Source organism: Clytia hemisphaerica, unplaced genomic scaffold (genome assembly GCF_902728285.1).
Source record: "Clytia hemisphaerica strain Z4C2 unplaced genomic scaffold, Clytia hemisphaerica genome assembly, whole genome shotgun sequence".
Taxonomy (NCBI): Eukaryota; Metazoa; Cnidaria; class Hydrozoa; order Leptothecata; family Clytiidae; genus Clytia; species Clytia hemisphaerica.
Window position 1 is genome coordinate 240043 of NW_027103551.1, and position 15141 is coordinate 255183.

Here is a 15141-nt window from a genome sequence, read left to right on the forward strand (position 1 = left end):
TTATTTACGTTTTCTCCACGTTGATTGCTTCGTTTTCTTTCATTTCTTCAGGGAATGTTCGAAATGGTAAACTACACGTTAATCAAGCAAAACAAGCCCGATTGAATAATTTGTTGCGAAGATGAAGATGAAAAAGTGAAAATAATTAGGTCACTCAAATAAACCCCCACGCTTGGGCGATTGACGTTCTCTTACGATGCGATTTCTAGAAAGTTCGAAAGAAGAAAGACGAGGCCTTGCTGGGTCGAAATCTGCAGCTCGTACAGTTTTTCGTTCTTCCGTATTCTTCGATTGAAGTTGCTAAATTACATTTCACAACGAAGAGACGTTTCGATGCATAAATTGGATAATTATCAATGCTTACATGTTAAATCAATCAACCATGTAACTGAAGGATCTCAGCTGAAGTTCTGCTTCCTAATGTCCCATACGAAAACTAATCATGTTAATAACAAGACTGGTGTCATAAAAGTGCCTCAAAAGAAATCAATAAAATCATTCGTCGTTAAACTGTATCATCAATTTTACGATCAGGGGGTCAAGGATTGTTCAAGTGCGTTTCTTTTATAAGAAAAATTTAATTGAAATATGTTCTACAATTCGTTGGATTTACGGAAAAAGAATGACCAAAAGACAGGACAGGACGGATAAAAAAAAGCAACCCTTCAGGAATGAGGAGTAAATATCAGAGCCAATTTTGTAAGAGTATAAGAAATGCAAGAAGGATAAGAGCTTCAGAAAAGAAAAACACACCCTGTACACGCTAATTTTGAATTTTTCTTAAGAACTTTTTTAATCAAAAGTGATTATTTTTCCTTCAAACCTGTTCCGAATTTAGTTAAGATACAGGGGTGTAAAAGAAAGTATATGTAACACTGTATATGGACGTTTCGTCGATCGATATAGATTGTGAGACAGGGGTGTGTGCAAAGTAAACGTCAAATGAGCGTTATGAGTATTCTGATGAAGATGAGATGAGTATTCTGATGAATATTCCGGTATCTCGTCAATGGGAACCAGAGAAGGAGTAGCGTATTAGACAATCATTTCTCAGTCTAAGAGGAGTCACTCTTTGCGAACGCAGAACTCCGGGCAGATAGTGACGGGATACATGGTAAAAAGTAAATATCCGTTTTCTTCTCGAATTTTTACAAATCTCCTATATATACGGTAAACCATGTCATGCCGAAACACCTGTCTCAAAGCCCCGGTGGAATTTTTTCCCACAACGAGGCCAATAATTTCTATCAAAATCTCTATGGGGATAGGAATTCTATTGTTCCAAGCTTTAAAATACACAATGGAGATGGTTTTGGAGTGCAATTTTTAACATTGGATGGATTTCGAATGGGGATGAAATAAACGGGGACGAACTTTTTTGTATCTATTCAACGATTCAATGCAAAAATTAGATTCTGAAATTATATAATACATAAGATCGAAAACACTTTCTCTCCTCTCTCACCCCGGAAGTAAAGTTCAATAGCAAAACGATGAATGAATTTGGCATACTATGACGAGGATCGGGGATTCCAACGGTAGAAGACGAAAGACTTAAAACAAATAATATACTAAACCGTTATTTAAACGTATAAGCTTTCTCGAGCCTATAATCTTCCTCGAATGTCTTCATTTTGTGTTTTATCACCACCAAAAAAAAATGCGTCAAACTTAAAATTTGAAAGAGCAAGGTGGTTGTTTTTTTGTGGAAACACGCAAATAGTGATACCCAATAACATTCGCTAAAGATTCTTCCCGAGAAAAATTTTACGTTTTTAGTGGTCTATCCCTACGAAAGTATATATTATATATGATTGAATCTCTCCAGTCAAAAACATCTAGTACTATATTTCGATAAAACTTTCCATTTTGTTAAGGGAAGACTTCTTGCCTTACAAATTTGGCGAATTCAGCAACATTTTTCATTCAAAAATTTTCATGGAAATCCATTTATACGCTATTTCCAAATTTTGAGTCCCATAAGATGTAAATCACAATAAGGTACGGATGATGGTCCTTAATTTGTTACCGTAACCTGCCGTCGTAATCCCAACTTTTAATCCAATATTTTATTTCGTTTTCATCTCAGCATACTTTAATTGGATTAATTTTTGTAAGCTGTAATTTTGCGAGGCAAAAGGTTCGTTTTTTTGAAATTATATTCACTAATCGGCGATTGCAAAACAAAAGTTTTGCGAGTATTGAATTTCGCAACTCAGTTTTCTCTCGCCATTTAGCAAGATTTTATTTTCGTGAATGAAAGGCAAACATTTGCAAAAAAGCGAAAATATAAATTCGCGAAAATTAATCAAATTAAAGTAGACTTTATTTTGGTTTAATTGAGATGGGGGTGTAGAAGAATCATTCAACTCGTCGAAGGTACGAAATCCCAGATCTTCGTTACACGGAGCTTCTCCGCTTAGTAATGCCCCCGTCTTTCTATCGCTGTTTTTGCAAATGTTCCCTTATCGTCATAAAAAAGCCAAACCAATTATGAATTTGCATGTGTGAGAAATAATCGTGATTCACAAATTGATCCGTCTTTTGTCCACAACAACGCACTCCATCGTTGCGCCATTTTTTAATTATGCTATTAAAATTTGTTGAAATCAAATTTGTTTCATGTGATAGAGTTGGCGCGTGTTCAGTATGTTGTTGTTATGAAATTAGCACCGTTGCAAGTTGTGGACTTTGAAGAAAATTTTTTGGTCATCTTTGGATTAACGACGTTTTCGATTGAAGTTTTTGTTTGGATCAATGTATTGTAATCTAAAAAGGAATAAGGTAGAAGCTTATTTTGTGAAAGTTTCATTGCTATAGCTTTTCTAGGTTAAAAGATATAGCATCGTTTAGTCAAAAAACGCTGTTTTTCGTTGCAAGTTATGGCCGTTTACGGTAGTAAAAATGTGCTGGAAATTTTGATTTTTTGGAGCGGTTTTGCACACGACCCATTTCACAACAAAGAGCCTGCAAAAGAAACTTTTCATCCTACGTTTCACACCGCTCGCTAATTTATACAAGATCTTCTATAAACAAGGTAGGTCAGAAACTATTAATAAGAGTTAATTTGAGGTAAGAGTTCCTGGAGCCCAGTCTCCCCAAAAAATAATCCTGTCCGTTTTTTTTGCAAAACACCCGCCCTCTACACGCACCACACCGCCTTGTGTTAGTCGATTAGATTTTGCCCGGGGGGGGGGGTCATATTAAGGCGAAATGGTTTTTTCGGCAAAATTTTTGAAAAAACGAATTCCACGTAGGGTCCATTTTTTCGAACCTCAGCGGAGCATCCCCCCGTCGGACGACAAGGGTAGTACTAGTACCCCCCATGGAGATTTTGAATGAAGTGGGACATATACCGTACCCTCCATTTACCTAAGTAAACCCTTGTACCCCCATTATTTTTGTCGAAGGTGTAGGTTCTGCATATACCCGATTCTCAAAATCTTAATCTTTTGGCACACCATCACTATTCGCCCCGCCCAAATCTATTAAGCAGTTGAACTGTTTAACTTTGAGACCGTAAATAAATCAAATCAAATATTGAAAGTTTCTTCTCGCTTTTTTCGAGAAAAATAACAATCTCCTACCAGGAGCCACTTGAATCATTTTTTTCTTAATGGTGTTCAGTGCATAAACTTTGCATGGCAATTGTCAATATTTTCTTGTTAGTTCTATATGTTCATAACATACTACCTCTGAGGAATTGATAAATATTTTACTTTTAAGCTGAATGGGGCTGAAAAGAATATCGGACAGCACCCTGTCTTTCCAAAAAATTTTGCATTTAGGTTTCATTTACTTTTTTATAAAACGTTTTTTGAATATTTTATAGTTTCCGCTGTTTTTTTGGTATATTTATGGTCAGTATGGTAAAGATAACTTAAAATACCCGAAATAAATTTCCCTTTTCAGTTTCAACGGTTGATTTTACATACTTATGACAGCATGACAGCTAATATCATCAATAATAGAAGACTATTCCAAAAATATCTAGTGGATTTAGGGGAATATTAGTCCATAGATTAATCTGTGTCCCATAGAGGGTGATGACAGGAATGAAACATATTGTAACCATGCCTTGTGTTTGTCTTTTCCACATTGTTTTTAGATTAAAGTAACATACGGAGATTGTAATAACTGATAATGCAATGGCAGTTGTCAAAAGAGCAATTTCCGCCGAGATTTCCGAGCGGTAGAATTTCGAAGAAACTGCCAAATTTACCGGCTGTAAACTCGCTTATTAAAAGAAGACCCGTTCACAAATTTTACTTCGGCTAAGAACACATAATTTAAGAAAAAAGTAAAAAAAGTAAGCAGTTTGTACACAGTATGTGGCCCCCAAAACGGCGATCAAATTTGAAACTTCTCTCAAATCTAGAGGAAAAGAGATTTTACAAAAATTTTTGCTGCATGAAAACCTTTAACATCTCTACTTTATTTCCTAGAAGTTCTTTTTCAAAATTTTAAATTTTAACAATATTTTTCAATCGCTTAAAGATAGGTAGCTTTTTTCTAATGGCCCCCAAAACGGAGGTTTGAAATTTTAGCGATTTCTCGAAATATCTTTAAGATATGAATACAAAATTTTGACCATAGTTTTGAAATATGATTTAGAGGGTCTTGGGCATAAATTTATTTGATAAAATTTTTACAGTATACCCCTGGTTGTCAAAATGCAGGTTTGGGGTCCCCAAAACGGAGGTGTAGTTAAAATCAAATTATTAAGCCCGGTGGTAAAAGGGGGAAAAATTATGAACATATTTGTGTTTTCCCTTAAATTTACGACACGATGGATGTAAAATTTATGATTTTTATGAAATATTTCAAGATTTTCAATATTGCAAAGTCCAAACTGAAAATTTAGAAATTTTCAAAATGACAATTTTGATTTAACAACGTTTTAATCAAGTTTTTGAAAACAAATCTCTTTTGAAAATAGTTCCATTCATGTATGGAATAAGCTGTGAAAATTTTAGAAAAAAAGCTTAACTGAAACTGAAAATATTAAGCTTTAAAGATATTTTTCTCCTATATTTTGCAAAAAAATGACAGAGTTTGCCGTTTTTGCTGATTCAGCGAAAATTTTTATGTATAATGTTAATTTTTTGTTATAAATTATTAACTCAAGGTGATAGGAATAGAATTCCAAGATTTTTTGCTTTTTCTCATATTTAGAATTTTCGGTTTTGTCAATGCTGATTCTAGGGCTCCAAAATACTGGTTGACCTTCAAGATGCTATATCTTTTACCCAGCCTCCAAAGTCACAGATGTATTTGCATTTTCTGAACGGCATTAGGTGTAGAAAGTTTCCTATACCCCGTTTTCATAACTTATTTTCAATATCCAAGAAGCTAGAGTGAGTTATATGCAATTTTTATCTAATTTTGGTGTTAAAATATTTCCTTTAGACGCAAATATGTTATTTTGCATCCGTCTCAAACCAGCAAAAACATGCTCATTTTAAAGTATAACCATCATTCTTTCAAAATAAACAAAAATCGTTTAATTCTGATAAATCTACAAGTCAGAATCTTCATTTTAATGAAAACCTCCGTTTTAGGGGCCGTCTCCGTTTTGGGGGCCATATACTGTATAGGTAAACAGGCTGTCATCTGAGAGATGATACAATACTTTCCTGTTCCAAACAAGATCGTCATCTGTTGCACTCTCAAACAGATCACATTCTCGCACCAAACAATGGAAAAAAGTGTTTTATTTCTATTGCGTGGAGTTAGGATCGAATTTCAAAATTTTTAGTCGGAGTTGAATAATTATAAGGATCAGCCAAACATTAATTACTGCACACTCGACTAATTAGTGCAAAGTGGTGTGATGCTTAAAGGTAGGAAAATCGAAATAAAACATTCTTGAAACAATGGAACTCCATTATTTCAGGGTTTGATTATTTATACCAAATATCAGCAAATTCAAAATGTCAAAAATATTCACAAAATTTCTAATTCGAGTATTAGTTCCTATAGTAAAATTTAATTGTTTAAGAAAAATATGTCAGCGAGAATAGATTTCAAGCTTTTTAACTGTACACACTGCATGTGTAATGCACTAATACATACAAAGTGTTTTTGTCGAAACGTTTGTATTTTGATACCACTAAGTGGTTTGACCTTGTTTCTTAATGACGTTGGAACAAGCAGCCACAAAGTCAAGAATACACGTTTTTTATTATAAGAACATCCAAAATTTTTGAAACCTTTGGATGTTCTTAACTTTTTGATTTTTAAGCCTAAAAATGTTCTTAATTTCACTATTTTGTGATTATATTTGTCCATTTTCCTAAGAAATCGAGTGTCTTAGAGCCCACAAAGCCTTAAAAATGTTCTTAACTTGTTCTTGGCGTTTTGGCCATCGATGCCTTATGTTCTTATATAGTCTGTTCTTATAAAAAAACGTTTAACCTTGAATTTAGATACAACCATTTCTGACGTAAAAATTAAGAAATTGTTCGTGGGATGTCTACCCAAGCATAAGCATCGAATCATCTCCTTTGTCAATATTTTCGATACACCCTGGTTAGTACATCTTTTCCCCCTTTTGAATATATTTTCTTTAGAGGCCAATCCATATTCCTGGGAGGGAGGGAAGATTTATTGTAAATGTAAAATTTAAGGAATCATACTATATTATTTTTATTCACAAATGATACAATTTTTTTAATCGAAAAATTAAAATCTCAGTTCAAACTCTGAGCCTAAAAACTAAATTAAAAAGCTGAAAAATTTCTATAATTTTTGTTAGTTCGGTTTTCAAAAAATTAACATAACTACAATAAAATTTCAAAATAAAAATTTCAATGCTTTTCTATTTACACACACTCCAGAAAAAAAATTTATTAAAAACAAACAGTCAATGCACGCTTTGGTATATGGTTAAATTTTTACAATATGGAAAATTGAAAATAAACAAGCTAGATGCTGAATGGACCTACCTGATGATGAAAATTAGATAGCAATAAGGAGAAAAATGAAAACAATGCACAACGCATTAAATTTTATCATTGATTGTTGATTGTTGATTGGGGGAGAGGGAGGGGGAGAGGGAAGGGGAGTAGGGAAAAAATAGAAAGTTCCGGTTGCAAAAATCAGTTTTATTAACAATTGAATCATGCTTGATGGTGGGCATTATTATTGGCATTTTCGGCCGGAAAAAAAAATTGCTCAAAAATCCGAATAGGCCATGTTTTGAGCATTGCTAATACGCATCTTTGTGCAAAAAATCAGAAAAAACTAATGATGAAATCTCGAGAAAATGCCAAAAAACCAGTTTTTCCGGCATATTTCCGGCATTTTTGGCCGGAAAAGTACGTTAATTGAAAATCAGGCTCTGTTATATTTTAGGTATTGCCATTTTGCATCAGTGTGCAAAATTTCATGAAAAAATATAAAGTACAGCTCGAGAAATTCAAGAAATACCGTTTTTCCGGCGAAAATAGGCTGTTCCGTTGATTTTTAGAAAGTTCCGGCTTCAAAAATCACTTTTATTGACAATTAAACCATGCTTGATGGTGGGCATTGCTACAAATAATGTTTTTGTGTGAAAAAACAACGAAATATGAGGAAAAAGTCCAATGAAAATCTGCAAAAACGGCGATTTCCGGGATATTTCCGGCATTTTCAGCCGGAATAGAATTTTTCTCAAAAATCGGACTAATCCATGTTTTAGGCATTGCTAATACGCATCTTTGTGCAAAAAAATCAGAAAAAACTAATGATGAAATCTCGAGAAAATGCCAAAAAACCGGTTTTTCCGGCATATTTCCGGCATTTTCGGCCGGAAATGAATTTTTTTCGAAAATCGGGCTCCGTCACATTTTGGGCATTACCATTTTGCATCTTTGTGCCAAAAATTAGGAAAAACTAATGAGCCAATCCCGAGAAAAGCTAGTAACGAACGGACGAACGGACGAACGAACGAACGAACGAACACGGGTTAATTTATAGGACCTCCAAAGGTAGGTCCAAAAAAAATTATATTTTATCTGAAAAATTTGGATCGCCTAGTTTGGTAATATTGTATATAAAAAGTTCATTTTAAAAATTCGTCTATATATAATGTCAAACAACTTGTGTATAAAAATTATCACAATTAAAATTATTATCCCCAATATTATCATAAAAAAGGACATAGCTGATCGTTGAGTCGTATTAATTTAGGTTCATGGGTTAATTTGTTTTTTGTTTTTATTCAAGTGCCTTATACATCTAAGTAACAGTTGATAATTTTTTTTTACTAAAATATCAAACGCATTGGACAACATGTCAAGATATTTCTTGTTGTTTCGAGAATGTTCGATACGTGTGCAGGACTGGGTTTTCGAAAACAGACCCTTTGAGAAGTTAAACTTTAGCGATAGAAACACCCTTCACATGCATCCAGCAACAAATTTTTCATCTAGTAAGACTACTTCACAAGGGAACTATTCCCTCGTGTGAATCAACATTATGCTTATCAAGTAAAGTTGTGTAAATTTCCCACTTGATTTTAGCGAAAAAAGGATGATCGAAATCAGTTATCTCTAGTTTTCGTCGCGGTCGTACGACTGATTCGCATGACCACGCGACCGCGTATTTCCCTCTTGTCACTATGAAGATTTTCATTCATCATTTATAGAAAACTTCATTGATAATGTCAAATTGACAGGGCCCACCTTTCTTGTACAAAATTACAATTTCACGCCCAAATCCCTAAGTACTATAAGGGCGTGTCACCCATTCTAATCTTCCTCACGTTACTCACATATCTCTCTTCCATGGGCGGAGGATCAGGAAAACTTTCTTCTTCTTCATCAACACCCTCCTCATCATTATTATTTAGGGCGGCAAGGGCGTTAGCTCCATCAACACGCCCTAAACTATCTGCAAAGTCATCATGTAAAGAGGGCGTGAAATTCCCACTCGATTTCAAGGCGAAAATAAGATCATCAAAATCAGTGGAATCTAGTTCGTCGCGGTCGTACGACTGATTCACGTCACCACGTGACCGCGCACTTCCACCTTGGTTGACGTAACGGTAACTGGCTCCGGAAGCCGGCCTCGATGATGTGGGGCGTTGCATTTGGCGTTGAGGACTTATTCGTTGTTGCGATAAAGGAGTGACAGATTGTCGAGTTTTCTTGATAGGAGAATTTGGATCCATGTCGACATCATTCCATTCAGGCTTAAAAAAGGGTAAACATGAATAGAAGACGTAAGGAATCACATCTTTTAAAAAAAACTTGTTTTGGCGAATGGCCGCGTAAATTAATTCTTTTTCACCTAAAAGCAAGCGTTGTAAATATGAATAAGACGTTTTCGCGAGATATTGCAGAAAAAGTTGATTTCGGCCAAGACTTGTTTAGTGAGGTCTGTTATCACAAAAATACTAGTTTATGTCAGAATCAATTTTTTTCTCCATTATTTCAGTAAGAAAAGAGCTTGTCAATACTACAAAATTAGAACGATTGCTAGGATTTTGACAAAGATCTAGCTTGTCTATAAAAGAACATAAGGTATAAATTTATTGGATCCAAAGGCATGACAGAATTAGGGACTTCTTAAGGAGCTACCAAGAAAATAAATACAAAATAGTACAATGGAGTCTTTAAAACTCGAATACGCACGGGGAACACAAATTTATTCGAGTTAAGGAAATTTCGAGTTATAGAGTAGGGTTTATGAGTTATTCTTCGCTGAAGGGACTAGAAAAATCGTTCGAGTTAAGAAGACATTCGAGTTGTAGAGGCTTGAATTATAGAAACTCCACTGTATTCATATTTGAGGGATGACAATAAGAAAATACTTTGGTGTAGAGCTCTTACCAGATCATAACTTCTGATAGATTTGACCGTTCCATGTTCTGTTGGATGGTATGCGAAGTTTTGTAGTTTTGCACCCCCATCTCCATCTATATCGTATTTGACCCTGAACAAATGTCTCATTTGGTTTCGCAATACCACGTAGATAATAAGAATGTATAAAGCCTGAAAAAAAAGAAGAAAATCAAGGTTTCACCATAAAAGCTAAACATTGATTATTCCCCACAGAAAGTGATGTGACATACTTTCCAACAAAAAGATTCATGCATTTTAACACTTTGATAGTTTAATTCACTAAAAACAGATATTGAAAACAAGCTATTTATCATCATTAAGTAACACAGTGCTCTATTTTCAGCTCATGGCCATTAATGGGTTCAGGGAGCCCCAAAACTAAACTCTTGGATGGGAAATGAAGCCACGTATTCAAACAACGCCAAATGGTAAGCAAAACATCATCGCCAAATTTCGAAAAATATACCGTGTGAAAACAAAGAAAGTTCTAGATTCAAAAACGGCGCAAATCTTAAGGCTTGACTTTTTTGCTCGAGAAAGGTTGAACCCACTCTAGCTTTTCGGGCTTTAAAGTCAATGGTCATGCAACAGTACAGAATACATAGCAGTTTGAGTAAAGAAAACGATTTAGTTTAATTTCATACTCAAAGTTTCATGCCATCCAGGATGGCAATCTTCAGTGAGATTCCATACCGTGTATACGTGTATACCGTGTACCGTATACGGTATGTATAGAGAAAACATACCGTGAAAACATTGAAGAAAGTGAAAACGATAGCCATCCAGAGGTGTCCGTAAGCAATGTGAAGACCACCGAACACCCATGTTAACGTGATCAAGGTAAACAAAACAAGCAAGTGTCGAACCTCTGAAGTAACGAATGAAATAAAAATTTCATTAAAAAAAAAATCACAAGGTTTTAGGTTGAAAATCTCTAAAATGGTTATAGAAAACTTACATGTGCTATCGATCATATGAGTATCGTTGAACTTTGCCAAAAAAACCTTGATATTTATAATTATAATCGAGCTGGAAATTTCTCAAATACTCAACATTCGACCCGTATTAACTTGAACCTAGTCTCCTTGTAGTATTATCATTATTGGGGGCATACGAACTACAAAATAAGCATCGCCCCCAGGGTAGCCTTCTTTTAAACATGCAGGTGCACTTAAAAGTCACGCATCCTACTAATATGGTATATAAGATGGAAATTTAGGTTTAACGGGTTTCTTTCCTTTTCCCTTCTTTATGGGGATCGGAAGGCGAAACACTATATAAAGGCATTCATTTTTCGTGTCTATACAACACATATTTATAATTATGGAAAAATATAGCCTATACTAGACGTCACCCGCGTTTTTTTTTACGCAATTAACGTCTATTCCACTTTGCGACTTTTTCGAATCTTTTGAGCCCGGGATTTCGGGCTCTAAACATTCGATTTTTTTACGTCACTTTTAACTTTCGAAGCTCCTGCAGTAGCAAAAAAATCGAATTTGCGTCAAAGCACTTGAAAGGCTTCTATTTTTCGAAAATCGTCAAAGTGGAACTCACTAAGAAACGAGATTAAAAATCCCGGTTTTTAGTGAGGTGCTCGCTAGGAAAAGTAGGGCTTGAAGGAACTTCCCCTCACCTTTAATATTATGCCGACCATGGTAGATATCATCATAATACTTCCATTGAGCAGTAACTTGGTAAGCTTGCACGAACACTACACAGACTGCTAACACCATCAGCAGCACAGGGATGACTGCTACTGAAAATGCTGCGTATGAACTTGGTATGAAACACCTGTGCGAGAGAAGACAAGAATTTAGATAGTGATTTTTGAGGTAATTAGATAGTTTTGAGGGAATTCCCGATTGTAGATGTCTCTCTATTTAATGATTAGTAATAAAAAAGATTCAGGGCTTATGAGAAGATTGCAAGCCATTGCTTATTTATATATCCAATCCAAACCGTATTAAAATCAAAGCACTTTTGCTTCAGGGTTACAACAACAAACAAATGAGGCACAAATGGGACATACATGAGGCCCACAAGCCGACCTTCAATTCACGCAATCACGCATTTTTTTTTTCCAAACTCACGCTTTCACGCAATCTTTTTTTATAAATTTCAAAAGTTACACAGGTTGCTAAAATAAAGTTTGAAGTCAAATCAAGCTTATACTCGAAATTTCTATGTGCTTGTCACATGACCTTTATTTCTGATTGGTTCGAGTTTATCAATACTAATAAAGTAATTACTAATTAAACTTTAGTTGTAGACCAGGTAACATGAGAATAAAATCACGTGAACTTTTTCGAGTAATCACATGTTTTGACTGCACTGCTATAATTTTGCGACCCGTGTATTCACGATTTCACGCAATTTAAATTAGTTTTTTAAAAATTTTCACGCATCCGCGCAAGTCTGCTAAATATAAAGAAAGCTTTTATAAAATATTACTCACAGATCTCCGTTATTGTGTGTATCTCCGTATAGATCAGTCATACCCCAATCCCACACCGCATGCGCAATGAAGATATAACCAATAATTAACAACGCAGGTAATCCTGAATAAAATAAATTTTAAACGCTTGAAAAGAACATATATTTTAATTTTTTTATGTCAATTCATGATATGCACCATTGCAATGTCTTCTGACATTACATCGCGGACCCAAAAGCTGATTGGTTGCAAGTGAAATAAAATCAGTTAATACGTCACATTCAACCAATTAGCTGCTGGGTCAGTGAGATGCAATGTTAGAAAATATTGCAATGGTGCATATCATGAATATATTAGGGACCAACCCTTAACCCTTTGAGTGCAAGGGTCCTTTTTTCTAAGTTTTTTTTTTTAAAATTGCTAGTTCAAACTTTAAGGGCTTATATCTTCTGATCTAGAATGAATTAGAAGCTCGTATATAGCTCGTTGGATAGCTTAGAGTCTCCTCTTTCTTTTGGGCGCCTTCGGCGCCGCCCGATTTAGGAAGGGCGTGTGGGCGGCGGCCAAGGGGGGGGGGGTAGGTTAGGGAATTAAAGCAGTCAGGCCCGCTGCGCGTACCTGACTGAACTGATGGAAAGGTGCCCAGTGGTAAAACTTCAAATCGACTCACTAGAAGACAGAATAAAGTAAAACAGGGCCAAATTTGGAGGTTCTTGGATCACTCGTTGACCAAAAATAGTCAAAAAACGGTCAGAATCTCAAAAAAGTTAATTTTTGTCAATTTTTTGCATTTTTTTGACTTTTTCGCTTAAAATCTCGCTGGAAAGACTCACTTTTGAAATTTTTTTTGCTTGACCATAAAGGACAATCTAATTCCTACGAGTTCGACCAAAAATAACGATTTCTAAATCAAACTGGGCATTACAGGAGGGCTTCGCCCTCCTATATAGCCCATGTCGTATATATACGACATCGGCACTTAAAGGGTTAAGATCCGTAGCATTTTTTTTTTTTGGGGGGGGACACGTATATCTTACCCCAAGCCATGATGTAAAATGGAATTGCCTTTCGATAACTGTGTTCATCGTTCAAAATCAAAATCTTCCACAAATTGCATGCCTATAGATTGAAAGGAAAGGAAAGTTTAGGGATTATTTACGTGCATATTAGCGTCCTTCCATATAACTTAAATTTGGTGGATGAAGGTTATTTTTGACCAAAGAGGCCAAAACCTGTTTTAAGGCCTGAAATAGGACGATTTTTACGGTTAAAGGAAAAATTTATTTGGCAGGAACTTAGTTTGGCGGGTTTTGGATAATTTAACATTAAACGGTTGTTATTAACGCTAACAACTATTTCAGACTTTTTGTGTCAACTAGAAAGCTACATATCAGCTTGATTCAAAAGGAGCTTTCCGTAGCACTAGCTAGGAGGCCAAAAAATGTGTAATTTATTTTACCTGAACGAAGATGGTGGAGAATTGACAAAGGAAGAAATAATGAAGAAAGAGTCCAAGGACGCTACATTGTTCTTTGTGGTCCAAAAGATCAGGACTGATGTATGCAGCTGTCACGTAAATGATCTGAAAAACAAGATAACAAGTGATACTTTGATGGACCTACCTGGATTATGCATTTAACACGTTTATAATTGATATCTACGTGACGTGACCATTAAACAATCATTCAGAACACAAATAGTGACGATCTATTAAAATTAGTCGTTTGTTTCTTATAAAAAAACGTTTAGAAACCAAAATTTCATGCTCTTGAAATGGACTTCGTGAGCAAAAAAACATCTCCAAAAAATTGAGTAATTTGGCTAAGAACATTGATATATGTTTATTAATAGTGATTCTTACTAATAAAGATGCTTTTTTTGAGCTGAAAAATTCATTTTTTACAAAAGTCTGCTTGAGCCATCTTTTATCTACTTTCATACAAAAAATCAGAAAAAAACAATGGTCCAATATTTCACTAAGTCCAAAAAACCCTTTTATGGCCGTTTTTTAGCTGAACTATACCCCAAAATTTTTTTTCTCCAAAACTCAGGCTCCGTCACATTGAGGGTTTATAATTATGCATCTTTATGCAAAAAATCGTAGAAAATGAAAGAGCCAATCAATCGAATACCTAAGTAATTGATAATGTGCTTATAAAAAAATATCGAATTTGGCCAGTTTTTCAATAAAAACATGCCAAACAACCAAAATTTCCTGTCTAAACACTCGTGAGAAAAGAAAAACATCTATCTCATAAAAAAATTGAGTAATTTGACTAAGAACATTGATGTATGCTTATTAATAGTGATTCTTATAGATAAACATGCGTTTTTTGAGCCATCAAAATTTTTTTGCAAAAATCTGCTTAAGCCATCTTTTACCTATGATGGTACCCTACTTTTATGCATAAAATTTGAAAAAATTAATGATCCAATTTTTCACAAAGTCCAAAAAACCTGTTTTTTAACCGTTTTTTGGCCCAAATTTGCCCAAAAACATTTTTTTTCGAAAATCGGGTTCTGTCACATTTTAAGGGTTTATAGTTATGCATCTTTGTGTAAAAAATCATAAAGAATGAAAGAGCCAATCTCGAGAAAAGCCAATACCTAAGTAATTGATAATGTGCTTATAAAAAAATATCGAATTTGGCCAGTTTTTCTATAAAAACACGCCAAGCAACCCAAATTTCCTGTCTAAACACACATATTCTTCAAAAGTAAGTCCTATTGAGCAGAAAAAACATCTATCTCATAAAAAAATTGAGTAATTTGACTAAGAACATTGATGTATGCTTATTAATAGTGATTCTTATAGATAAACATGCGTTTTTTGAGCCAACAAAATTTTTTTGCAAAAATCTGCTTGAGCCATCTTAT

At 34.7% G+C, this 15141-nt stretch overlaps 1 protein-coding gene across 2 annotated transcripts in view; it reads right to left on the reverse strand.

Moving 5' to 3' along the window:
• Positions 1-6623: 6623 nt before the first annotated feature.
• The window catches only part of LOC136800178 (adhesion G-protein coupled receptor V1-like), an 81256-nt gene continuing 72738 nt past the window's right edge, over positions 6624-15141 (reverse strand). For both annotated transcript variants that reach the window (XM_067056794.1, XM_067056793.1), the window contains 7 exons: positions 13724-13846; positions 13302-13383; positions 12286-12388; positions 11464-11621; positions 10574-10695; positions 9816-9977; positions 6624-9175 (listed from right to left, as the gene is read on the reverse strand). In XM_067056794.1, the coding sequence (XP_066912895.1) occupies positions 8711-9175; positions 9816-9977; positions 10574-10695; positions 11464-11621; positions 12286-12388; positions 13302-13383; positions 13724-13846 (1215 nt within the window). In that variant the 3' untranslated portion in view covers positions 6624-8710. The remainder of the gene's footprint in view (positions 9176-9815; positions 9978-10573; positions 10696-11463; positions 11622-12285; positions 12389-13301; positions 13384-13723; positions 13847-15141) is intronic.